The sequence below is a fragment of the Seriola lalandi genome, unplaced genomic scaffold (genome assembly GCF_002814215.2).
Source record: "Seriola lalandi dorsalis isolate HSWRI2012SDOR001 ecotype SW California unplaced genomic scaffold, Sedor1 jcf7180002054240, whole genome shotgun sequence".
In the NCBI taxonomy this organism is placed as follows: Eukaryota; Metazoa; Chordata; class Actinopteri; order Carangiformes; family Carangidae; genus Seriola; species Seriola lalandi.
In genome coordinates, this window is record NW_019524793.1 from 112,923 (window position 1) to 137,250 (window position 24,328).

Here is a 24,328-nt window from a genome sequence, read left to right on the forward strand (position 1 = left end):
AGAAGCAGAGGGCTGACCTCTCCAGGGAGCTGGAGGAGATCAGTGAGAGGCTTGAGGAAGCTGGTGGAGCAACAGCCGCTCAGATTGAGATGAACAAGAAACGTGAGGCTGAGTTCCAGAAGCTTCGTCGTGACCTTGAAGAGTCAACCCTGCAGCATGAAGCTACTGCAGCAGCTCTTCGCAAGAAGCAGGCTGATAGTGTTGCAGAGCTGGGAGAGCAGATTGACAACCTCCAGCGTGTCAAGCAGAAGCTGGAGAAGGAGAAGAGCGAGTACAAGATGGAGATTGACGACCTCTCCAGCAACATGGAGGCTGTTGCCAAAGCAAAAGTATGCTGTATTTTTCAATAGTTTAAATAAATAAAGGAAAAAAAACTACAACCACTTACAATTTCAGTTTTCCGAATATCCAAATAATGATCACGTCAATTAAATGTTAATTACAGGGTAATCTGGAGAAAATGTGCCGTACTCTTGAAGATCAATTAAGTGAAATTAAATCCAAAAATGACGAAAACGTTCGCCAGCTCAATGACATGAGTGCACAGAGGGCAAGACTGCAAACAGAGAACGGTGTGTATCCTAACATGCAAAATGTGTAATAATAGATTAATTAGTTCAGATACAAAGTATTGCAATGTTTAAACTGGTTTACTTTGATTTGTACAGGTATAGTAATTATTCAAATAATTGACGTTTAACTGTTGTAGGTAATGAAAAGCATGGTTATGGAAATCCCATGTTACAGGTTATAATGTTTTGTTACCTGTTGTTATGTAATGTATGTAGTACTATTTAAAGAAAACTGACAATGTTGTGGTATAATGGAAAGCACTTTCAACTATATTTTAGGTATGAAAAAAGTCACTCAAATCCTATTCTTACTCTTGTTCATTCAGGTGAATTTGCTCGCCAGCTTGAGGAGAAGGAAGCTCTCATTTCCCAGCTCACCAGAGGCAAACAGGCGTACACTCAGCAGATTGAAGAGCTTAAGAGACACATTGAGGAAGAAGTGAAGGTACGAAGATCTTACATTTGTATTATCCACTTTGTAATGCAACATGTGCAAAGGGTGTCTATCTATTTATCAAGTATGATATCTCCAGTGACATCTCAGGCATGGCTGGTTAGAAACCTGGGTGAAAGACAGATCTATACACTGTAAACCACTGTTAAAAATTGACTGCATAAGTGAAGCCCCTTACTTAAACGTAAACTGAATTTGATACATTAGACACTGATTAAAAAACATTAATTTGTTTTTTATGTTCTGTGTTTTGGGTATGTACTATAGTATGTTAACAGAATTAATTAATACTTTCATGCTTTTTATGATAAATTCACAGGCCAAGAATGCCCTGGCCCATGCTGTTCAGTCAGCCCGCCATGACTGTGACATGCTCAGAGAGCAGTTTGAGGAGGAGCAGGAGGCCAAGGCTGAGCTGCAGCGAGGAATGTCCAAGGCCAACAGCGAGGTGGCTCAGTGGAGAACCAAATATGAGACTGATGCTATCCAGCGCACTGAGGAGCTGGAGGAGGCCAAGTACATGAATCCTTTCCACTTTTTAACAAATAAATGCTTTTTTAACTCAATATTTTACCATTCATTATTATTTTTGTATAACTAAATACAAACACATTGTTCACTGCAGGAAAAAGCTTGCCCAACGCCTGCAGGACGCTGAGGAATCCATTGAGGCTGTCAACTCTAAGTGTGCGTCTTTGGAGAAGACCAAGCAGAGGCTGCAGGGTGAGGTGGAGGACCTCATGATTGATGTGGAGAGAGCAAATAGTCTGGCTGCCAACCTTGACAAGAAGCAGAGGAACTTTGATAAGGTAAATATTTCAACTGGAAATCAAAACCAATTTTATCTGAAGAACACATACCTGAAGTAGTAATCAATCATTTAATTAACCTATACAAATCTAGGTCCTTGCAGAATGGAAACAGAAGTATGAGGAGGGCCAGGCAGAGCTGGAAGGAGCCCAGAAGGAGGCTCGCTCTCTCAGCACTGAACTGTTCAAGATGAAGAACTCTTATGAGGAGGCTCTGGATCAGCTGGAGACCATGAAGAGAGAGAACAAGAACCTGCAGCGTATGTCAACTGTTATCTACGTTAAATGCAAATAATAATTTATTACCAGCTGTGAGGTGTCTAACAATGGTGAACTTTATATTTTCTCTGTAGAGGAGATCTCAGACCTGACTGAACAGATTGGTGAGACTGGAAAGAGCATCCATGAGCTGGAGAAAGCCAAGAAGACTATAGAAAGTGAGAAGGCGGAAATTCAGACTGCCCTGGAGGAAGCAGAGGTATTACCTCTTACTTTTCATTTGTTTGTCATTGCAACAATTAATTTACTGTTGCTCTAATGGTGCTCTATGGCATTAGTCTTTTAAGAAATTAAGGAATTAATTTCAAATTTGTTTTGTCATACTGACAAAGTACTCATTTTGGTATGTAGTTATACTTAGCTGACTTTTCTTGCAGGGCACACTGGAACATGAGGAGTCCAAGATTCTCCGTATTCAGCTTGAGCTCAACCAGTTCAAGGGTGAGGTTGACAGGAAGCTGGCAGAGAAGGATGAGGAGATGGAGCAGATCAAGAGGAACAGCCAGAGGGTGATTGACTCCATGCAGAGCACTCTTGATTCAGAGGTCAGGAGCAGAAATGATGCCCTGAGAATCAAGAAGAAGATGGAGGGAGACCTGAATGAGATGGAGATTCAGCTGAGCCATGCCAACAGGCAGGCTGCTGAAGCACAGAAACAACTGAGGAATGTCCAGGGACAGCTCAAGGTGAGTTTTGTGCAATTGCTGAATTAAATAAACTGTTGGAAAGTAGAGAAAGTTAATATCAACACTTTTTATGTTGTCAGGATGCCCAACTGCACCTTGATGATGCTGTCAGAGGACAGGAAGACATGAAGGAGCAGGTTGTCATGGTGGAGCGCAGAAATGGCCTGATGATTGCTGAGATTGAGGAGCTGAGAGCCGCTCTGGAGCAGACAGAGAGAGGACGCAAAGTGGCTGAGCAGGAGCTGGTTGATGCTAGTGAGCGTGTCGGACTGCTTCACTCTCAGGTTTCTTTCCATTCATTCTAAAGAAACTAGTGTTCTTGAAAATACGTTATGTAAATTATATTAAACATGACTTGTCTTAAACATTCAGAACACCAGTCTTCTGAACACCAAGAAGAAGCTGGAGGCTGACCTTGTGCAGATTCAGGGTGAGGTGGATGATGCTGTTCAGGAAGCAAGAAATGCTGAGGACAAGGCCAAAAAGGCCATCACTGATGTGAGTTTAAATCTACAACTCTCTTGTTATCTTTTTGGTCTACTACATGCACTGATGATGTTAAGTTTACTTACTTTCCTATTGATTATGAATTAATTGGAAAACATTTTATAATTTCAGGCTGCCATGATGGCTGAGGAGCTGAAGAAGGAGCAGGATACCAGTGCTCACCTGGAGAGGATGAAGAAGAACCTGGAGGTCACAGTCAAGGACCTGCAGCATCGTCTGGATGAGGCTGAGAACCTCGCCATGAAGGGTGGCAAGAAGCAGCTCCAGAAACTGGAGTCCAGGGTATGATCTGTATATAATGCTCACAGATTAGTGTAAGAATGAAAAATACACTTTAAAATGCATAGAAAAACTCTGCCTTACTTTCTCTGCACTCGAATATTTTCAGAAAACTTTGATTTTTTTAATAAACACATTACAGGTGCGTGAACTGGAGGCTGAAATTGAAGCTGAACAGAGACGTGGAGCTGATGCTGTTAAAGGAGTCCGCAAATATGAGAGGAGAGTGAAGGAGCTGACCTACCAGGTAAACCATAATTACTGCCATAATAACTGCTTGATTCTGCTACAACATTCCTTAAGTGACAATTCTTAATTTGTACAGACTGAGGAGGACAAGAAGAATGTGCATAGACTCCAGGATCTGGTGGACAAGCTGCAGCTCAAAGTCAAGGCTTACAAGAGACAGGCTGAGGAGGCTGTGAGTCAACTACATTCATATGACCAATCATTTACAGTTGAATTAAAAATGATATCACCATTAACAAATTAATTTATATAACTTCACAGGAGGAGCAGGCCAACACTCACATGTCCAAACTCAGGAAGGTCCAGCACGAGCTAGAGGAAGCTCAGGAGCGAGCTGACATTGCTGAGTCCCAGGTCAACAAGATGAGAGCCAAGAGCCGTGATGTTGGAAAGGTATCTTTACATTCTCTTTGATAGTGTCATGTATTAACCATGAGTACTACATAATGACCTCTGAAAGAAATGACTAGTTGCAGTATGCTTTTCCACAAGCTATTTTGCTGATAACAGATCAACATCACTCTGTATAAAGCTTTATTTCTGGTTTTCTCATTCCATAAAATGCTTTTTTCATCAGTATATAGTAAATGTTACCATATTGCTATGATAGTACATCCCAACAAACACTATCTACAAGTTCTAATTATCTGTTTTACTTTCAGGGAAGTGACTCTGCTGAATGAGATACAAGTTTCCAGCTGAGGCTTTTCAATCAAGTTCATACAATATGAGCCCTTGAGAATTTTCTTGTGTAAATCTTCAATAAATGTTAAAAATGTCCTGTGTTCGTTTTTCTTTTTTACTTGTCTGTCATACTTAACTTACATAACCAAGTTACTTTAGGTAACAGTTGGATAACACTATTAAAACAATATGTGTCATTTATGATGACCAAACTGACAAATTGTTGCTAATCATATAGCTGCAAGTTCAGTTAAGAGCAAATGTTACACATCTTTTCCATCATGTGCTGTAGTTGAGATGCACCAGCGATTTATAGAAAACAGGTGTTGTAGTAAAATGGTACAGGTAGGCTCTAAGCTCATTTGTCAATCATGGGGGTCAACTAATCAAGAGCAAACATGAACTGGCAATCAGGTTTAATTAAGGTATTTTTATTTTTTATTGTTATACTGCTTTTTCAGTTTCACACAGTTTGCTAGAGTTGCGGGTTTAATTGCAGCCTACCTAGAGTTTCTCTCTTTGGATAAGCAGCTAAAGTAGTAATATCTTTAAGTGCATACACTGCATTTACATTTACATCTCACCTACACCACAGCTGTTTACACAATATATATATATATATCAGTGTGGGCATATGAATAGCAAAAATACAATTTTATAAACATTGTTGCATTAGTTACAGTCCAAGCCAATTACTGGCAGCTCACATTTGACCTCTATTGTTCTCCTCAATAGATGATTTACAGTGTTGCATACCTGACTATTGTTTATTGCCACCATCCTTTCTATTTTTCTTTCCACCCCCCTTTCCCTTTCCTTGGTCTGCCTTTTCCCTCCCCTTTCCAGGATCCCCTTTATATTTCTGCCCTCCTTTCTGCATCTGGGCTGTATGAATCTTCTCAATCAGAGAGAAGCAGTCTTCATCTGGACTGATGGGGCTGGTCACAAGCTCCCCCTGTTCATCTGTGCATGAACTTACAGTATATGCTTTACAGGTTGCACCTGGGTTGGGAGATGATGGTCTTGAGCGGGCTTTCCTGGGACTTGCATGGCTTGGAGAGCAGTGCCTGGACTTAACATCTTCTTTTGGGACAAGGTTTAAGTTGAAGGACAGGGGTCTTCCAGGTCCTGGGCTCAGAGGAATCACAAGGTTATCTCCTGGGGCTCCTAGAGTGAGAAAGACCTCTGGGAATGTACATGGCTGATCATCATTCTCCCGTCCCTTTGAGAGATAAAAGAGTCAAATAAGCATTGATGAAGCCACACACCTTTTATTAAGACAATAACCTGTCACAAAGAACATTTCCAGAAATCATTCCTACCTTTCCCCATAACACTACAATAACTCACCTTGGTATGACAGGTGAACACACTGCTGCACCACCATTTGTCTATATTATACTTTTACTGCATTTATTATACACTGTCATTTTGCACAGTTCTTATTGCACCCCAACCTTTATTAATTGCACACCGTCCTGCTGTATATATTATTCGTATTCTTATTTTTATTAAATGCTGTTTTTGATGTTTATATTGTATATTTTATATATTTTGAGTATGAATATCTGGCTCTACACACATTCAACAGCTGTGGGTTTTCATTTTTAACCCCAGTCTGCTGTAACAATTTCCCTCACTGGATCAAGTGAAATAAAGAAATAAAGAAATAAAGAAAAATAAAGAAAGTCAGTCAGTCTGTCTGTCTGTCTGTCTGTCTGACTGTCTGACTGTCTGTCTGTCTGTCTTACCTGCTGTGGTGTGAAACTCATGGACACCCTCACTGTCACCTGTAAAAAAACAAACAAAAAAAAAAAATCATTGTTCAATACAAAGTGTTTCAGTAAATCTTGTTTAGCCTTTTTAATTTATTATTTGCAAACTACATGGAGTTATTATTCAAATCATTACAAGCTGGACCCAAGTTCTTTGCTTACTTAAGTGTCAAGTGTTTTCACTTTTATCTGTTTGGTGTCCTTCAGTGAAAATCGTTACAGAACAATACATTTTAAACTATAAAAAAGTTTTTTTTTCTCTCTCCCAGAAGTCACACTACTAATGAAAAAGAAAAATTACCTGTCCTGGGGAATTTAGATTCTTCTGATATTCTGTTTCAGGCGTAAACGAAGCAGATTTTGGCAGGACACTGGGGGAGCCATATGCTGCATTAGCCATTTGGGGTTGAGAGGTAGGTCTGGAATAGTCCTTCCTTGGTGTTGTTGGTGTACTCTCAGCAACAGTGATGTGTGGTGGACGAGCCTTGCAGAAGAAAAATGAAAACGAAAGGCAGTTGAGTCGTCAAATATTCCACCATAATAGCTGTGATTTATTAAATGGACATAAAGCTGTTTCAAGGGAAACATTTTGATGTTAACATACTTTTCTACTTAACATAATAACCTAACTTAATTTCGAGATGTAAAGGTACTCCTAAAAAATCTATTCAGCTGAGCTATTCTATAGGGGGGACTTGTGGTATGCAGTATGTTTCTGCCATGAATTATAGTACTGTAGTCACAACAATTTGCCTGCACACTGACACAAAACAAATCATGATCTGCATACCATTCACTTTGTGGGCATGTTACAAATAACATTTAGCAACATTTGACAATATTCATTTATTTCCACACTACCAATAAGTTGTGTTACTCACTGGATTCCCAGACTTTGTATTTTCTTTTCGTTCAGAATTCCCACTTATGCCTGGCAGGGTAGGAAGTGAAACACGCTGATCGTCTAGCCGTCGTGCCTGACTGGAGGCAAGGATTTTGAAGAATGCATCAGCCTCTGCACCTGTTACGAAGAGCTAAGAGTTATCTCCGTGACATTTCAGTGGCAGAAAACACATACTTGACCTTTTCGTGCCTTGTGTGTTTTTCTGACCTGTGGGTACGTTATTCAAAGCACTTCCATTGTGTGTGGGGGTGGCAGGGTTACTTTTGCCCGGTTGTAAAGAGCAACGTTGCTCATCCATACGTCCACCCTGTGCCTTACTTATTATTTTGAAAAACTTCTCCTGCTCAGCTGGAGTTGAGTCCTGAAAAAGATTTAAAGAAAGAAATGCAATGAGAAGTGGGACAAACAACTTGGCCATTGGAGGCAGCCACTGAAAAAAGTAAAGAGGACAAAATGAAAGAACTACAATTTTTTAAGGGATCAAGACAATAGACACACTGGCAAAACTATAAGCTGTGTATTGAGCAGCATGGCATGTCACCTGCTGATGTTGGTCGGTTTTGTCACGGTTTAAAGAGGCAGACGTCCGGGGAGTTTCATCAGATGTGTCTGATTTGGGATTCTGGAGGGTTTGGGGTGCACAACATCTTTGTTCATCCATCCTAGATCCCTGTAGGAGTAAAATGTGATTCACTGTTGAAATGTTGGATCAAAGCACCTGGATGCATTGTTAAAAATAATCTATATCTATAAAAAAAAAACATGTAAAGACATTGTGGAACAAAATGAAAAAGACACAATGGTTTTTACAACATGCTATTTATGGGGCAAACCTGGACTTTGGAGACCATGTAACACAGGTAGCTTGCATCCATCTCTGCCGCAGTTGATGTTGATGTGGTACCACCATTCTGTATCCCTGGCAATGAAGGAAGAGACACTCGCTGGTCATCAAGCCGTCGGCCTTGAGAGTTGGCCAGCAGGTTGAGGAACTTTTCAGAATCTGGACCTAGGAAGAGACATATCAGCACACATGAAAATGCAATGAAATTGTCATTTTAAGAACATTAAATGCAAGAAAAAAAGACAAACTTGTTTGGATTCAAACCTTTGGGCATGGTGCTCTGACTGGGCTTGTGTTTCGGTGTGGACTGGGGAGTAACATTTAAGACACATCGTTGTTCATCCATTCGCCCACGCTGGGAATGACTCATTAGATTAAAAAAATCTTCCTGATCAGTTGCAGTCAAGACCTAAAAAGTGTAAAGTACCTCTGTAAGTCAGTGAAGTAAAAATGTGAAAAATAAATTATATGCAAACAGAAATCAATATTCAGATTGCAGAACTTAAGACTTTAATGTTTTAATATGTGGATGTTGTTATTTTCTTGTAATTTATCTCCTGGGTTTAGAAATGATAGCAGTGACTTGAGAATATACCTGTTTTTGAGATGCTTTATCTTTGCTCTTTGGTCGTTCTATGTCTGAACTGGGGCTGAAGGAGGCTGAGCGTGGAGGGCTTAAACCAGACACATCCTTTTTAGGTGAAGACTGGCTGTCCGGGGTTCGGATTTGAGGTAGCGAGCACCTTTGGTCATCCATTCTGGAACCCTGAAAAGGCATTAGGTCAGGATGCCTTAGCCTTTTTGGTCAAGAGGTTGTCTTTTTAAACACCAAAAGTTCCAAAGAGCATTGAGTAAATGCTTAAGATAATAACAAGCTTTGACATGATGTTTCCATGAAAAAAAGATTTTGAAGCATTGTACATCCAAACTACAAGAGTCTGTAAAGTTATGGCTGTTTGGCTTTTTGTGGCATCCTACAAATTATGTTTTATTTGTGTAATATTTTGTTCATAATCTAGTTTCATATTTGTGCAACATTTAAAATCAAAGCCAACAGTACTATAGTATTTTAGTACTTTCATCAATTGCTGTTAAAAATTTAAAATATTTTGTTCTTTGAAATGAGAAGTTCCAACCTGGACTTTAGAGACCATGTAACACAAGTAGTTTGAATCTCCTCCTGCAGTAGATGTGTCATTTCTGTCTTTCTGTAATCCTGGTAATGACGGAAGAGAAACTCTCTGGTCGTCGAGCCGTTGGCTCTGAGTGTTGGTCAAGAGGTTGAATAACATTTCAGTATCTTGAACTAGAGAAGATGAAATATGAAAACCAGTGAAATTGTTAAGGAACTATGTGGACAATGAACTTTAAAATTGAAAATGCAACTTGTTTGAACCTGAATCTAAAAATCACAATTGCAAAAACTGCAACACACATCTGGAAATGTCTGCAGAGAAAGAGATTTTGAACACAATGAGTTTTAATGTACCTGAAGCAACCTTTCTGTCTGTTTGTTTAGGTGTGCAAGGAGCACTCTTGCTAGGATTTAAGGAACAGCGCTGGTCATCCATGCGTCCACGCTGTCCATGGCTGATCATTTTCATGAACTTTTGTTGTTCATCCGGTGATTCTTCCTATTACACAAATACAGTGAGATTTGACCAAATGAGGATGAATAACATTTAATAACACAAGTCAGTATAAGAAATCTTTAATGATTATAGGAATCAGATTGACATAATGGAACAGAACAGACCTTTATGGAATTGGAGCAGTCACTCTGAGAGGGAACCTGTAATTGGTTGGCTGGTAAGAGAACTTTCCTGTTTCTATCTGGAGTACTCTCGGTCACAGAGATCTGAGGTGCAGAGCCGTGATGGTTATCACTCTGAGGTCCCTTAGAAAACAAGTCACATTTTGGAGTAGACTTCAGTCACTTATTCATTACACCAACTGTGAAGGGACTTGCACTCAGCCCTTTACAACCTAAAGCAAAGTACCTTGCTGTTAAACCCTGGCAATGACACCTTGAGGTCATCAAGGCGCTGTCCCTGCTTGTTGTCTGAGGTATGGGACGACAACTCATGGTTTGAACCTATGGGGGACAGGGGTGAAAGCATCAACAATCAATCTATAAAAGGACACATACAATGCCAATGGGATCTGTGTGTTTACTGTCCCAACCTGTAGTTTTGATTTGTGCTGTTTTAACAGGACTCAAGGTGCAGCGCTGTTCATCCATTCGTCCCCGCTGTGTGAAACTCATTATGTTGAGGATCTGCTCCTGTTCTGGAGATTCCTGTTGACCATGGGACAAAAGAATGAGCAAATATTGAAATAATATATATGAACTATGTCAGGTTATAGGCAATGTTGTTGGCCTTGGCACTAAATCAGTTATCCCAGACCATTGTGGCTTATCGCCTAATGTAAATCTTAACAGAATAATAATTATTCCTTTTCACACTTTCCATATCACAGCAAAATTTGTGGAGCCCATGATTGGGATCAATGTAAAATATGAATGTAACATCAAAATGTCAATTACGATATATTACATTATGATAAAATACATACTATGCAGAAGAATAAATACAACAGACAATACAACAGAATATTTACTTCTCTTGACTTGATTACTTTCTCGAACTAACCCTTACTTAATTATATACAATGAGAATCAAAAATAAGAACCAAACATCAAAAGTAAAAATTAATCTTATGCTACAAAGGACCTACCTCCACAGTGTTGGTAGTGTCCGATTTTGATTCCATTTCAGCAGCTGCTATTATAAAAAATAATACAAAAAAGAGAAAAGGTCCCCAACTGAAAGCGAGAGCAACTGTGAACTAGTACAGAAAGTTACATAAAAGTACTTCCTGTAAACAACAGAGAATCCATTCAATACTTCTTGAACATAACTACTGTATAGCAATGGAAATGATGATGATTGATGCCAGTCCAAATGTGTACTGGAAACGGCTTGGTGGAAGGCTTTTAAATAGAGTTAAGTCCTGAGTATTAACCCATTGCCATTAAGACCCAACCAGTGCCCCGTTCTTAATATTACCATCTGTAATCCCAGATGAAAACATAATCCTCAACATGGAGAGGGATGATCTTTTTCACGGGTAGGTGTACATGTTCAGCCTTATGATCTAACACTTTACTTAAAGTTCACGTTTGCATTTTAAACCCCCCACATTGTCATTACGTGGTGCAAGCAGGCATATGCCTGAGAGAAACAAGACTGCCACTGTTGTGATAAACTCTATCAACAGGATACAAAAGATTTTTTACATTTGTACAGAGGGTTCATTTTGGCTGGTTATAATTAATGAATAAGGAATTGAGGTCAAACAAAAAACTATGAAAACAATGTAAAGAAAAACAATATATACAAACATACTTAAAATATAAAGTCAGATGAGATTAACTGGTGAAAATGGTACTGAAAGCATGATAGTAATTAAATGAACTATAACAAAGAGTTAAATTGTCATAATTAGCGTATGAATTAATGATTTATACCCGAAAAACATGTTTTGTGAGGTCACAGTGACCTCGATCACTGCCCATGAAAATCTAATCAGGTCATCTTTGCCTCCAAGTGGACATTTGTGCCAAATTTGAAGAAGTTCCCTCACGGTGTTACTGAGATATTGCGTTCACAAGGCCAAAACTGTTTGGTGAGGTCACTGCGACATTGATCTTTGAACACGAAAATTCAATCAGTTCATCCTTGAGTCCGAATGAATGTTTGTGCCAAATTTGAAGAAGTTCCCTCGAGGTGTTACTGAGGTATCATGATCATGACAATGGGACAGACGGACAGACAACCCAAAAACATAATAAAAATTAATAAAAATAAAAACATCAAATACTAACAGATTACAGTTTTAAACATTTAAAGTCATGAGGATATAAACACTTGCATATTGATGAATTAATAATAGGTTGGTTGGTCTGTTGAGCATAGTTGTGAATATTGAACAAAGACATACAATAAACGTATGTTCTCTTAAAAGCAAGGATTTTAGGAGAGCATATTAAAGGTGGTTACATAAGATACCAAAGTCAAAAGATCTCCACAATGATTCAAAATAATCCATAGCATTGAAGTTCAAACCTGACTTTGGGATCAGTTTGTGTGTGTTACCCATTTAAAGTAACTTTTTATGTCAAGTCCTCTGGAATACCATTCACAAGACACAATTTAAAGTAAATCTTATGTTTCTTTTATTACTCATTTTTAACAACAAAGAAACAATCACCCACCACACTTGCTCCCAGCAATATATTAAGGTATACGGTAAATGTGCAAGATATCATAAGACAGCAGTTGACACATTTTATCTAAGATTACATTTTCTAGAGGAGGGGAAAAAAGATATCACACACTTAATGTGACTGAATATGATACATACTTCTATTGACTTATGTACATCTACATTATACTTGAAGATTTTTGGTATAAGATGATCCAGTTTTGTGGAAATTACGTCGTTTTTGAGGACAAGATTGGGGCAATCAAAAATACAACAACAAAAATAAGAATTTGAATGAGAATAATACAATAATCAAAATATTATTAATGTCTAATTAAATATTTTAACACAATTTCAATCACAGCAGTATACAGATCCCAATTCACAACATACAATAAAAATAACGTTCTAAAATAAAATAAAGAATCACAAATCTTTCCTTTCATGGCTACATCTAAAATTTCTCTTCATGCTTCACTTCAGCTGTCAAGAGATGGTGCGACAGAAGACCAGCAACTGATCATCTCGAATGAAAGATTAAACCCTTATTCCAGTGTGCTCCTCCCTGTCCAGGATCAAACTATCTAACAATCAGGATTAGGAACTTGGTCCAGACTCTTCAGGTCATTAAGAAAGCTGGTTGGGGTCAGGATGTGAGATGACCCTGTCAAAGAGATAATTATATTTATATTTAAAGCAAAACATTGTGAATGCTGCAAATCTGAAGGAAGCAGATACAAGAATTGTGGCCTTTGTGTGATGCAGTGATTGCTTACCAATCAGCACTTCCCATTTCCCCTCAGTGGCTCGAGTGACTTCATAAGCAGAACGCATCTCCGAGTGTGAAACACCACCAATCACAAATATAATAAGTCGAGGGCCGGAGCGATACTCTGTTGGAGATTTATTTTTGTGCCAGTGTCCAAAACGTGCACTGCTGTAAAAGAATTACAACAATAATTGAGCAACAAGTAACTATTACTAAAACTAAGGCCTGTTTGTGAGCAGCCAGTTTCAGTTTTTAATAATGATCCATCATTGATCATATCCAATAACAGCAACTACTGCAATAGGGCTGTCACTTTTTATTCGAAATTCGAATATTCGTTTGAACGTGGGACCGAACGTAATGACCTGTTTGAAATGTAGTCTATAGTCTCTATAATCACATCAGACCATCGGCAGATAATATTGTTAATAAAAAGAGAGCCAAACTTCATCAGGATCATGTTGATAGACTTGTGTTTCTGGCAAATAATATGAAAAATTAGGTCGGGCCGTTTGGCTTGACTTTCGGTTCCATGTTTTACCTTGCTACATTTTTAGTTCAAAGGTGTCGGAGCTCCCTCCTGTTTTCTGGCGTACTGTGTGTTATATGTTACTGTAGCACTTTGAGTCTTTGAGACTTTCACTAAAATGAAAAGTGTGGCTAATTTTTTTAAAACGTTGTTTTATTGAGAGCAAGGTAGAAGTGACAGGCAGAAAGAAAGAAAACGATGAGTTAATACAGCCAACAGCCGTTAAAAATGTAACATTTGAGTGCTGGAAGAGTAGTGACAGCCTATACTGCAATGTAATGATGTGCTCCTCTTTGATACAGTATTGTGAAGAAACTGACCCTGATTAATAAAATGTGATATCTGTTAATATATCTGTAATCTGAATCTGTTGACAGTGTGTCCAAGACAGAAAAAGGTATCAGCAGTCTGGAGGCAAACGGTCAGCTGCACTTATATTTATATTTCATTGTAATGCTTTGCTTACAATGTATGATACTTAGTGTCAAAATGTTGCAGAAGAGGCCAAATTTACCTCTTTTCCTACTGCCATGTCCAGTTTTATATAGCCAGCCGTATATAGCTAGGCTATCTTCTAGTGTTAATATTAATGAGTACTCAGCTTTAATTCTGCACTTTGCTAAAAAGGAAGGAGACAAGCATTGTGCATTATACAGATTAAGACTGAAGCCAGGTTCATCAGGGTGGTTTGTATAAGCACCATCATCATGGTGGGTATTCCCTGGGGGATTACAGACTATTCAAGGCAAAACTGGCTTAATTTCACCTTTTCAACTCCAACTCACTTCTGACGAAGTGGGTTGGAGCTCCAGCTAAGTTACAGGGATAAAAGCTTTTATTTGACAACAACAATCTGTCTGCTCTCCCAGTTAATGTTTTTGTTGGTTAAAATAAAGTCAAAACAATGGAAATTTTTATTTTTGGAACATGAGAAAAGTATTTTTCTTAGCTATCATGCTCTTCCTTTAACATAATGTATTTCTTTATATATCACAAACTGATTAAGTTAACAATGTGGTGCTCATGCATGATAAAAATGTTCTTTTCTGTTTCCGACACGCACCTGACTGTAGTCTGAGTTGTATTGATTGGAGCAGGATCAGAGATGAAGGGCCATTGCTTTCTGTCCAGTTTGTCCTCTATGGCATTCTGCAATACAGAAACACAGATGTTGTCAAAAGCTGAAAGCAAGACTTAGCAGGTGTACCACCAACACCTGAAACCTGATTTTGGCTTTTATACCTCCATGACATCTTTGATGATAGGTGTCCATCTAGAGAGCTGATATGTGCTCTCTGTGCGCTCCTTCCGTTCTGGCAGCGTTTTCCCAGCATTGCAGCCCTAACAAACAATACAACTTGTGTAAAAAATCCCAGTAGTACACAAAATTGAGACTGTAGCCAAACTGTATTCAAAACATTTACCCCAGCTATAATGTTACAGCCCAGGTTCTGCAGGTTGGTAATGATGTTGCTGTCAGCCTGTATATTTGCATGCTGGATGAGCTTGGCAAGGTTCTCCTCCCCGATGCCTATATGGATAACCAGACTCTAATTTAAAAATGCTTAAGGTGATGGTAACACTTGATTCTCTGCTATTCACTCAATATCATTATTTTCTTATGTTAACCCTTCAAATTAGCAGCCACAAACACATACAAGTATGCTTCGTTGTTCAAAACAATTTGCTATTAAAATGTTGTATTAGTTAAGACAGTAAGAGCTGTAACAAGGGCACACCTTTTTTCTTGTGGAATATGAACAGCAGTATGATGCGGATTTTGTCATAGGCCTCGATTTCTTTGTTGAGGAGCACAGGAACAATGCTCTTCATGGCATCTTTCAGGGCTTCCCCCTCTGCATTTTCTCCCATTGCCAGGTCCTGTGGAAGACACCCATGGTTAATTATTAACTGTTACTGGAATCTGATTTACCAATTACAACTCAAGTCAGCTGACCGACAACTCACAGGGTCCTTGACACGTGATTATTTTCTTCTCAACTTCATTCTATTTTTTATCACTTCCTCATTCATGACCACACTATGCCTGTAAGAGTAGCACTATTACTCTTTAACTAAACTTCTTAAAAAGTTTAATACTGGTACTACATACACTGTAAAATAATCTTTATAATCAAAATATTTAGACACGAAAAACTATTTTTAATAAAAGAAAGTGTCCTAAATTGCACAGAAAACTTCCAGAGTTGCGTGTATAATCCATTAACTGTGTCAAAAATAATGACAAATAGTGGCCCATAAGTTGGGCTTTTATACTTACATCTAGCTTTGGGATTTCCCTTTATTGCAATCCTGGGCCCTGTGTGACCTCCCTAAAAATTCTTGCTAAGCTTAATAATGAATTTGGACTAAACCTTGTTAGGGCCAATCAACAACAAAACATTTTGTGGTCAACTGAATGTAGAGAATGGCTAGAGAAGCACATAAAAAAATAGCACATCACATTGTTTGTAAAGCTACACACATACATTTGTATTGGGCTGCCCAAACAATGTAAAACACTTAAACAAATGGAAACTGACAGAGAGCTGCTGCTGTTTGGATCCCACTGTCCATCTTAGAGCCAAAATATGGCCACTGGATTAAAGAGGCAGCTTTCAGACATGCTGACAATCCATTAGTGAAGCCAAGTGATTCACTCATACAAAAGAGCCCCATTAACACTTGTATTTTATAATGCCACAACCATGCATAGCTTATCATTTCCTGTGTGCTTGTGGCTCCTCGGATACAGGACTAAATATGACAGAATACATATCAACGGGGAGACAAAGCATGTCTAGCACATACAAAAAACACACTGAGGCTTGGTACTGTTCTAAACCAGGGCTTTATCCCAGGCTCCTGTTGATGGAGGGATTTCTACATTACCACGTAGTAAATGTATGTGTTATTAAATGCCTTTACACTCAGTAATGACATAACAGTTTCTTCTGCATGTGTGTGGATATATGGATGTTCATGTAAGGTCCCAAGCTTCTTATGCAATATTACGATTATGATTCTCCATTAAATATTACCAGGCCATGCCAGTGGCATTTGAACATACCCCAGAGGAGCTATAAATAAAGACACTATCACATTGAGGTCACTTAGTGTGTGGACTGAGCAGAATGGAATAATTCCATGTCAGACATTCTCTCCAAGACACTTACTGTCAGTGACTAACACAGTGGGGGATTCTAGTTGATCCCTTGTGATATAAAAGCTACAGACTGACAGGCTGTTTTGCCAACAATGCATGAGCAGTGCAATTCCAAGAATATTACGTGTACTGGCCAAGCCTACAGGCATCTTCCTCTGCAGGGAACATTATCACGCTTCTATATATACCTTCAATTATATATGTACAGGACAACCATAGCTTCACTCATCTCATTGCCATGAAACTGTACATGAAATAAAATGGACTTAAACAGTATAATTGAAGACACAACAAAAATGTTTTTGTTATATCAGAACTGTTTGTTGCTTCGATGACAATGATGTTTTTTGTCATACTGTCAAAACATGACCAATTTTAATTGCACACCCCAAGAGAGAACTGACCTGTTCCACTTCACAAAGCTTATCAAGAGAGGTCTTGTACTTCTTCATGCAAGCTTCAGCCAGATGCAAGTGAGTAGAATACTGAGAATGACAATACATTGAGATTAATTGTTATTATTTATGAATTAAGTTGTACAAAATCACATATGACAATGAAAACCAATAAATTATTTTTCAAAGCTACAAGCAAGAGTGACAACTCTGATCTAAGATATGTTTATATGATGATTTTCCCTCAATCAAGATGATTTGTTATGAGAGGTGAAAAGTTGGCTCTTCTTCACCCCACTCACCATGCTCAGCTCTTTCTGATACTGAGGCATCTTCTTTAACATCTGAGAGAGATCTTTTATGTTGGCCTGAAACGCAAAACATTTTTACCAAAATTGCATGTTCACATAAAAATAATTTTCATGTTATGTCATAGACATCTGTAATAATTGCACATGAACACTCACATTGTCAGTGCACATTCTCTTGCTCTCACAAAAGGTACGAAGCAGCTCTGTCACTTTCCTGCAACAGTGGGTTTGGGAAATGATTAGTCACCTCCTGTACGATCACATTTAATCAGTTATAATAATATTACTGAGAAATCAAATTATAATCTAGTTTGATGTTTTTGAAAAGGTCAATACAATCAAAATTTACCTTACTATTACCTTACTATTAACACACTTATCAGTTATCATACGTCCTCTCAAAGTCATTCCACTAACTTTTGTGTTTTAACTTATAATAAAGAAAATGGCAGACATAAATTTACCAACTCAGTGCTTTGTGGAAATTTAAAATTATGAAACCAGCTTTTTACATGGACAAGCAGAGGGCATTTTACATTGCCTTTGGGACAACTTTCTTACTGCAATCTTAGATGAATTAATTATTTTCGTTGATCTCCACCAAATATGGCACAACAATGTAATTTAATACTTTTAATTATTGGCATGGTACAATATACAATTTCTGCCGAGGAGAAAACTCAGCAGAAGGTGAAGTGATTGTTTTCAATTTGTAACATAAAACCAAGTGAAAGCAATGACCACAACATGTTGGCAAGGAGGACGGTGACACCAAATCATGTGAAGATGTCACAGATATCCTCACCGAGTTGTGACAGACTTACTTGGTGACATCTGCGATGTGCATATGTCTGAGCTGTAGCCAGAGATCATCATCTTCATCCAATAGCACTTCTCTCTCTTTTGAATTTCCAATGCCGGTTGTCTGATACCTTAAACAAATAAAACAAGCACATCCATTCAACACAAATGAGTATGGAGAAATAGTATTCACACTGTCCTGGCAAAAAAAAAAAGGAACAGCATCCCAAATATAGTATCATACAGATGTTCACTCACGTATAGATGTCCTGTTTGATATCTAGCAAGTCGTAGACCATTGCCTGGAAGGTCAACTCGTGCAGAATAGGTGAGATAGGATCAAACCCACGATCAACAATCAGTAGCTGTGATCGCGCCTTATCTGCACCCTAAAACCAATTAACATAAAGGATGTCATGTAATACTACTGATAGATAAGGTTTATATCACGTGTGCACAACAAATGAGGATCTATTTAGTTCGCATATAAGGTCCTTTGATATGTTTGTGAACTTGTCATGTAGTGAAAGTCTTGTCAGCTTTTATCTATCCAAGTTCAATATCACCATCTGATGCAGCATTAGGTAGCACTTCAGCAAAATTGCAGTTTCAAGTACAGCACAGTAAAAAAACATATATACAGAGAATGCTTAGACCGCGCTGCATATGAATGCACTTCAGATGTGTGGGAGCAAAAAGAGAACAGTAATACATGCCTGTTAAGACTCATCTCGGGAGCAAGGAAATGTCAGCTAAGAAAGACAGAAAAGAAGTAGGGAAAAAAGGGGAAGATCCAGCAAAGCGTGAGAAAAATAATCAACAGGAAATTAAACCCAGAAACCACAGAGACATCCACAACCTGTGAAGGTAAAGAGCAGCAGAATCCCAAAGGATGTGTATTCTCATGTACTAGAAAAGTTTAGCAGATAAAGCAGTTTAAGAATTCAGATCATCATTTTCCGAGGAAGAATTTTGTTGATAGAGTAAAACAGACAAGGTTTGTTGTGGATGGTGGGTCTAAGAAGTTCCTCACCTCTCCCATGCTTGGGTTGTCGGCTTTGTGAGCAATAAGGCGCTGGTGGACCTCCTCAGCCAGTCTAGCATTCTCCTCTGGTCCCCTGAAAAACAGAGTGATGCAGTAGAGAATTACCAAATAAATTCAGTAGCAAACTATTTCCAGTGTATGCAAGCCTTCCATACTTGCGATAACGGACTGCAGGGTACTCCTTAAGCGTGTCACACAGAGTTGCAATCTGCTCCGCCAGATTCTCCATCATTTTGGCTTTTTCTTCATTCGGCTTGGAGCTATAGAAAGAGTACAAGGATGTCGGGTCATCCACGGAGAATACCTGCAGGGAGAGGAATTGATATATTCGCAACAGTCAATCTACACTATTCAATATTTTTACATTAACAATGGAAACACTTACTGTGTGTAATGTGAAATTGTGTTCATATTGATGAACCCACAGAGACATGTGACCCCGCTCTACAGTTCCCCTGAACTCTATGGAGCATTTTAGCACTTCTCAAGCTCGTCTTTCAGCTCAATGTTTTGGTTTTCATGGATTGCAACTTTTGTTGCACTCTTATTGCTCTCATCAGCCTAATTTTCAGCTTCAGCAGCCAGGAATTTAAGTGAAAAGGCTCTGATAAACCAACTGAACACTGCCTGCCCCACACCAAATACCACACAGACAAAATTAATGAATAGCTATTGAAGAACATAGAGCATATTGTAGCTAGAGGTAAGAGATTATTTTCCCAGCTGCTGTTGTTTAGAGTTAAAATGAAAGTGAATAAGAACAATGTGGCCAAAAAATTAAGAGCAAAGAGGAGATAAATCCCTACCTGGGACTCATACGGCAGAAAAGCAACGTTGATCTCTTTTAAAGTCTTGACAACCTTGGCAACTCTGGATCTCCCAATCTCAGCAAAGAGACCATCTGGGCAAGCTGTGGAAAATTATATTGTGAAACCGTCAATGTTTTGCACAGAAAATTTTAAAATAACTGATTGATATAGGTTTGAGCACTGTATGTTTTTCATGGAATTTCTATATGAAATGAATGGTACAAATTTGCACAGAATACAGTGCACAGACACACACAAAGACAAAAGACTTACTGTCAGTGAAGAAGATGTGTACTGCTTTGTAAGTAAAAGCAGCATCTTTGAAGTCATTAATGAGAGCACGTACAGACTGTAATTGAAAAAAATTTTTTTTTAAAGATTAAGAATATGAGAAAAATCACATTATAGAGGCAACTCTAGGGAAAAGGGCAACAGCTAACCTTCTCCACTGGTGAAATCAAATAAATGGCCTCCAAACTAGAGATGGGCTCCCTGCGTTTGTTGATGTCTTCCACAACTGAAAAGCAGAAAAAGCAGGAATTGTGCTTAAATCTTAACAATCTGACTTTACCAATACCACATAGAACTGCAAATAAAATATCAACATCATTACTTTTATGTGAAGTTAAACACAGTAATATAAAATATAGTAAATGCTGGGATTAATTTCATTTGTGTATGGAACTCCTAGAAGGTTACAACATCAATCTCCCACGGGAAACTCAACCAACTGGTTCTTACTTTAAATAGGATGGTAAAACTGTTCACAAATACAAATCCAGATTTTCTTTGATTGTGATTTGGTGAGTGAAGGGGCACTGATGCGAACCGTATCTTCATTTTCATCAAATCAGTAGGTGATCACTTATGCCATGGGGACAGTGGGCGTTTTCAACTTGAGAAAGATTACATATACCCAGGTGTAATGTACAGAACAGGATGAGCATTTTGTATGTAGCCAGGACAACACATCGCACATGAACTACCAAAATCCTACTCTAAACATTGCTCTGTAAAGGCAGTTTGAAGAGGCTAGCAGAAGTAAAGCAACACTTGAACAAGTGTATCTGTTGGTTTTTAAAGTTAGATCTCTTGTGTATGCAACCATTAATTATCTGCATACTTACTGGTCACCCCCTCTGCCAAAATGTCAGACATCTTGCAGCAAGAGGACAGAATTCGCATGCTCATGTGGTCCACAATAAGAACCTGAAAAAGATAAACAGGGTTAAATTCCGTATGATAAAATCAGGGGGTTTCTTAATTCTCATCGGGAAACTATTACCTTCCATTCTCCATCCTTCTTCACACTCTTAATGACCCCATTGAGGATTTCTGTAGGAGGGAAGAAAAAGATTAATATATTATTACAGAACTATCAATAACATCTGAGGAAAAATTCCAATCTCGGCACAAAAAAAGTTAGGTAAAACAGTTAACAAGTATTGGACTTTTAGCAGCAACTTCAATGCAGTGATAAAAATTCCGTTTGTAAAACAGAGGTAATATTACAACATAATAGTATTTTATGTGATAGCTATGAGTCACAAAACTCTCTTACACAAGTCATATTAGGTCAAATTTATCTCTATGAAGTACAACAAAGTGTGGCATATAATCTATTGCAAACCAGTGGCTAAAGGGTAAAAGAACATATTTGTGGCTTTATTGAAAGATTTTATTGATGCCTACAGTTTACAAGACAGATAAAAAGGGCAAGTTGAAATGTTGGGAATTTAAATGGGAATTTCCATCTGTAAACACAGTTAAATTAAAAGGTTAAGTCAGATATGGTTTAAAACTCTAAAAATCAGGAACCAAACAAACCCATATTTAGCACTTGTATTTACCAACTCAGTCAGTTGGGTGAAACTTCCTTGTTGTATACTCTTGAGATTAGAGAATGAAGATCAGACAACAGCATAGTTGTTACACCGACTATATATAGGTATGGTACTACTGATGAAACAAACTGCAGAACTGAGGGTCTCCTACAGTGTTTTACAGTGCAGGTGGGCCAGCTTGGCCAAAAGGCCCTCAGATCAAACATTAACTTTCAGGGTAATACAGCAGTGGCACTATTTCACACAGCAAAAGCCATTATATTTACTGTAGCTATTGTTTAGGCCATCATCTTCTCACCAGGATCTGAGAGAGTTACCACCTCTGCTAAATAGTTAAAACTATGTCCTCAATCCCTTAACACTTAACTGCCAGTGTTTTAATAGTGCACAGAAGAAAGGACTGTGGAAAGAGACATAAAAATGAAGAACTACACTGATGTGATATGTTTTTCACTCAACTTCCTTGTTAACACAGCAGTAATTCCCTAATGCGTATGATTCATTGTTTTAGGTTTTCTTACCATATCAGTTACTAATTGACATCACAATTGTTTAATTCACTCATAGTAAGTTTAATTCACTCATAGTAATCACTACATGATGAATTGCTTAAGAAACAATAATTGGTGTTTATGGGGTGGATAATGTTTATTTGTTTCTGGGTCGGGACTATCAAAATAAGATGACAGAACTTTGATCTATCCAGTACTAACATACATTCAAAAACACACTCTGCCAGAATCACATAATATGAGCTTACAACAAATGATGTACATGTACTACTACTTACAAGAAAGATTACAAATCATTTTTATGCTTTTTCCATAAAAAATGAATCACATTCATGATTTTTCTTGCATTGTCCAACCTATTTCCATACAGAGAACTGGAAAATATGACTACTTGTAACTGGGGTTTCCTACATCAAAGTAGACAGCCATCAAGCCATCTCAGTCCATGTATTTGTTCTTTTTTAAAATGTAGAAAAATATCTAAATGAAAATGACACAAGTCTGATTTGCTTGTAACAGAATGCTGCATTAGGTCTTACCTGACTTTATTATGTCTATTCTCTGAGTTTATTAATAATGATTATAGTTTATTTGGCATTGTCAGCTATGACAATTTCGATTGCGCACTCCCATGCTTTTACTCAAGTTATATGGACAACAATATTTTTGAGCATCAGATCAAGCTCATAAGACCTGGCCACATGCCACCATTCAAACATCATTTATAGATTTCCAAAGTCCAGCGCAAATGCAAATGCTTTATATTTAAATTGGTAGCAAGTTCAAAGAAATGAAGGTGTATATTCCAGACCTTATAGAAATAATTAGGTTATAGGCCTACAAGAAGAGCAAGTTAGTTGCTGGTCTGGTCTCTGAATCCTGAGCAAGCTCAGGGTTAAATGTATTACCTGTACATACCATAAGATTACAGCACATTTGAGTGAGGGTGTGTTCACACCACACTCCTACTTTTATACAGGAAGACAATCTAGAGTTGCAGTGACATCTAACCCTTGGCATAGAGAAAAAATTGTGCTGACATTATAAGTAGGTTAAAACAACAATAATTTAATTTCAATTCTTAAAATATTATATGAAAAAAAACATGCATAATAAACATTATCATTACATAACTATACAAAGCTTTTTGTCGTTGTAGAGACTTGTAACACACAACCACAACGTATGACTTAATATTTACTACTAATACTACTACTACTACTTTTAAAGCCTTATTGATTTTATGAAGTATTAATGACGTTTTGTAACAAAAGTTGTGATTCTGTTGATGTTTAATAGTTTACCGCATAAATGTGCCAGTTAATTTAGTCCAGCACAAGCGAAGTTTCTGAACTTCCTTCTAGGTTAGCTAGCTAACGTTAGCATAAAACTTGGACTGTCACAATTACACCTGCTAACGCCGCGATGTTTTCTCTTTTAACGTCAGCCAAATATCACAACAAGCCACCACTTCCCCTCAGACAATATTGTTAACAAGTCCTGCAAAGCAACAACACTGCTTTTTTGTTTATCCACGACTAACATTATTTTCTTCGGTATTGTTAGTATTTTAATTTGGACTCGAGCAGGAAGAAACATTTATCGGACCGACATCTCCAGCAGTGTTTTGTGTTATACGTAGAGCGTCAGTTTATGAAGCTGCTACGCAATTAAATTCGATTAATTGACCTGTGTCTTTTTGTTGTAATAAACTTATGAAAGCAGATACGTTACAACGAATGTGTCACTTACTTTCTCCAACTACCGCCTTTAGCCCAGTCGGTGCCATCTTGACAACAGCCTGCTGCCTCGTCGGTCACTTCCTTGTCAAAGCCT

The 24,328-nt window shown here is 38.1% G+C and overlaps 3 protein-coding genes across 4 annotated transcripts in view; 1 reads left to right on the forward strand and 2 right to left on the reverse strand.

The window, feature by feature from the left end:
* LOC111653718 (myosin heavy chain, fast skeletal muscle-like) overlaps positions 1 to 4,614 on the forward strand; it is a 10,849-nt gene extending 6,235 nt beyond the window's left edge. Inside the window, exons 25-39 of the mRNA XM_087173471.1 lie at positions 3 to 329; positions 446 to 572; positions 899 to 1,017; positions 1,346 to 1,542; positions 1,652 to 1,835; positions 1,930 to 2,095; positions 2,189 to 2,313; positions 2,492 to 2,800; positions 2,881 to 3,084; positions 3,173 to 3,298; positions 3,419 to 3,589; positions 3,729 to 3,833; positions 3,912 to 4,007; positions 4,097 to 4,228; positions 4,498 to 4,614. Of these exons, the coding sequence (XP_087029597.1) occupies positions 3 to 329; positions 446 to 572; positions 899 to 1,017; positions 1,346 to 1,542; positions 1,652 to 1,835; positions 1,930 to 2,095; positions 2,189 to 2,313; positions 2,492 to 2,800; positions 2,881 to 3,084; positions 3,173 to 3,298; positions 3,419 to 3,589; positions 3,729 to 3,833; positions 3,912 to 4,007; positions 4,097 to 4,228; positions 4,498 to 4,518 (2,409 nt within the window). The 3' untranslated portion in view covers positions 4,519 to 4,614. The remainder of the gene's footprint in view (positions 1 to 2; positions 330 to 445; positions 573 to 898; positions 1,018 to 1,345; positions 1,543 to 1,651; positions 1,836 to 1,929; positions 2,096 to 2,188; positions 2,314 to 2,491; positions 2,801 to 2,880; positions 3,085 to 3,172; positions 3,299 to 3,418; positions 3,590 to 3,728; positions 3,834 to 3,911; positions 4,008 to 4,096; positions 4,229 to 4,497) is intronic.
* A 320-nt stretch (positions 4,615 to 4,934) lies between these two features.
* Positions 4,935 to 12,127, reverse strand: LOC111653667 (uncharacterized). The gene is made up of 15 exons (XM_023404310.2): positions 10,782 to 12,127; positions 10,227 to 10,341; positions 10,043 to 10,137; positions 9,799 to 9,939; positions 9,532 to 9,676; positions 9,179 to 9,348; positions 8,638 to 8,808; positions 8,307 to 8,451; positions 8,032 to 8,207; positions 7,740 to 7,868; positions 7,406 to 7,559; positions 7,176 to 7,315; positions 6,596 to 6,778; positions 6,271 to 6,309; positions 4,935 to 5,741 (listed from the first exon to the last, which is right to left on the reverse strand). Exons 1-15 carry the CDS (start codon positions 10,815 to 10,817, stop codon positions 5,280 to 5,282), a joined length of 2,301 nt encoding a protein of 766 aa, XP_023260078.1. The 5' UTR covers positions 10,818 to 12,127; the 3' UTR covers positions 4,935 to 5,279.
* Positions 12,128 to 12,258: 131 nt separating this feature from the next.
* On the reverse strand, positions 12,259 to 24,328 carry stxbp2 (syntaxin binding protein 2). Of its 2 annotated transcripts, none has more exons than XM_087173475.1 (19): positions 24,245 to 24,328; positions 21,422 to 21,471; positions 21,264 to 21,345; positions 20,577 to 20,653; positions 20,410 to 20,485; positions 20,134 to 20,237; positions 19,483 to 19,631; positions 19,316 to 19,400; positions 18,541 to 18,671; positions 18,306 to 18,413; positions 17,638 to 17,695; positions 17,473 to 17,538; positions 17,180 to 17,260; positions 15,349 to 15,490; positions 15,034 to 15,140; positions 14,852 to 14,950; positions 14,673 to 14,758; positions 13,088 to 13,245; positions 12,259 to 12,975 (listed from the first exon to the last, which is right to left on the reverse strand). In XM_087173475.1, exons 1-19 carry the CDS (start codon positions 24,279 to 24,281, stop codon positions 12,896 to 12,898), a joined length of 1,776 nt encoding a protein of 591 aa, XP_087029601.1. In that variant the 5' UTR covers positions 24,282 to 24,328; the 3' UTR covers positions 12,259 to 12,895. The 2 variants fall into 2 exon arrangements, with proteins under 2 accessions (XP_087029601.1, XP_023260088.1); XM_023404320.2 differs by having other exon boundaries at positions 13,088 to 13,248.

What these genes read in the sequence shown, in the direction of transcription:
- LOC111653667 (XM_023404310.2), bottom strand. Translation starts at nt 10,817, where the DNA reads ATGGAATCAAAATCGGACACTACCAACACTGTGGAG. An exon ending in ATAAAGCATCTCAAAAACAG is followed by an intron (nt 8,452 to 8,637) that starts GTATATTCTCAA and finishes TACACTTTTTAG; the next exon opens with GTCTTGACTGCAACTGATCA. An exon ending in TGAGTTTCACACCACAGCAG is followed by an intron (nt 5,742 to 6,270) that starts GTAAGACAGACA and finishes TATCTCTCAAAG; the next exon opens with GGACGGGAGAATGATGATCA.
- stxbp2 (XM_023404320.2), bottom strand. Translation starts at nt 24,281, where the DNA reads ATGGCACCGACTGGGCTAAAGGCGGTAGTTGGAGAAA. An exon ending in TTTGGCAGAGGGGGTGACCA is followed by an intron (nt 20,654 to 21,263) that starts GTAAGTATGCAG and finishes TCTGCTTTTCAG; the next exon opens with TTGTGGAAGACATCAACAAA. An exon ending in ATCAGAAAGAGCTGAGCATG is followed by an intron (nt 17,261 to 17,472) that starts GTGAGTGGGGTG and finishes TGTCATTCTCAG; the next exon opens with TATTCTACTCACTTGCATCT.